The 1383-nt window shown below is 40.4% G+C and overlaps 1 protein-coding gene across 1 annotated transcript in view; it reads right to left on the bottom strand.

Annotated features, from left to right (window-relative positions):
* The window catches only part of LOC108694774, a 62202-nt gene extending 61518 nt beyond the window's left edge, over positions 1-684 (bottom strand). Inside the window, exon 1 of the mRNA XM_018204432.1 lies at positions 415-684. Within this exon, the coding sequence (XP_018059921.1) occupies positions 415-684 (270 nt within the window). The remainder of the gene's footprint in view (positions 1-414) is intronic.
* Between the last annotated feature and the right edge of the window lie 699 nt (positions 685-1383).

Below are 1383 nucleotides of genomic sequence, written 5' to 3' on the forward strand. Positions count from 1 at the left end.
GAAAAGTTTCACTACGTGGGTAACATGAGGTTTCATTTCTTTTTTCGAGAATAAAGTAAACTCGCCGGCTTTTCCATTAGCAAGATGAAAACCAGAGACGACGTGTGGCAATTGTAATTACAAGGGTAATTTGCAAGGTAACAGGTTCACACAAAATTTTGACGAAGATGAAAGAGGAACGGATTATGTGTGCTTCATCGCGTTATATGATAAATTTCCCACTAACGCGACATTTCTAGATTGCCACATTGAAGATAAACGCAACCATTTCAACGATTTAACAAAGAAATACGTACTACAAAAGTTAAAAAGTTTTTCCTGAATTTCTACGTATAACAGCTGTCGCACAAAACGCATCACAAGAATTATTTTCTTTACATAGATCAGACACTATATATCAACCATCATACTCACCGAATGTAGGATATCATTGAAGGTGAACGAAGAAGATAACGAAGATAACGAAGAGTTCCAGAAACTATCTAAGACGCGGTAGCGGGAATTACGAATTAATTTGAAAATACTCGAGCGCGAAACGACGAAAACTCCGTCATGTTTGAATAAGAAGTGTGCGTGTGATTGCGTGTCGGGGCGCGGACTGAGCGACTGGGAGCACAGTCGTCTCCGGTTGTCCCACCCCACGGTTTCCTCAACACCATCCCCTACTCGGTTCATCCCCCTCATGCTTTCACCCCCGCCATGAAGCTCCAAAGCTCCCAGACCCCACACCCCCGACACTTCCAGTACCGTCCGTCGTCAGCGCCAACGCCCTTGCGCACTAGGGACGTCTGCGAAGCGTGGCACCTCCGATCGGTCCTTTGGTACTCGACACCTCGAATTGTGTTCTCTCTCTTGGCGTTCATCCTCGAATCTACTTCACATGTCCACCTGCCATATCTATTTTCGCTAACACCTATTCCTTTTTTTCGAATATAATCCTCTCCTCAGCTTGCCGCGAAGCGTTTATCGAGAATGGAGTCTCATGGCACCGCGTAATAGTCGACACAGGGTGCGCGTCTACATACTACTGTTACATACTGCTACTGCTACTACTTGCTACGAAACAGCTACAGCATCGATCTGTAATTTGAATCATGTCGCAAAAATTTTCTGGTTTGAAACGCTCGAAATATCGAAATAGCGCGGTTTCAATTTAAAATTAAAGTATATTCGTAATTTAAACGAAGTAGTTAGGTACTTAAAGTAATGCACATATTTTTGGCACAGATGGTGCAACAATATCAATTTAAAGTTTCTGAAATCATTCTATTTTTTTATGAATAAATTTAATTAATTTAAACTGCAAATATAATTATTTCATAAATAATCAACTAATTGTTAATCAGATATAATTTCATTTTTTCAAAAAGTAATTTTTGATAG

This window comes from Atta colombica, unplaced genomic scaffold (genome assembly GCF_001594045.1).
Source record: "Atta colombica isolate Treedump-2 unplaced genomic scaffold, Acol1.0 scaffold125, whole genome shotgun sequence".
Lineage (NCBI taxonomy): Eukaryota > Metazoa > Arthropoda > Insecta > Hymenoptera > Formicidae > Atta > Atta colombica.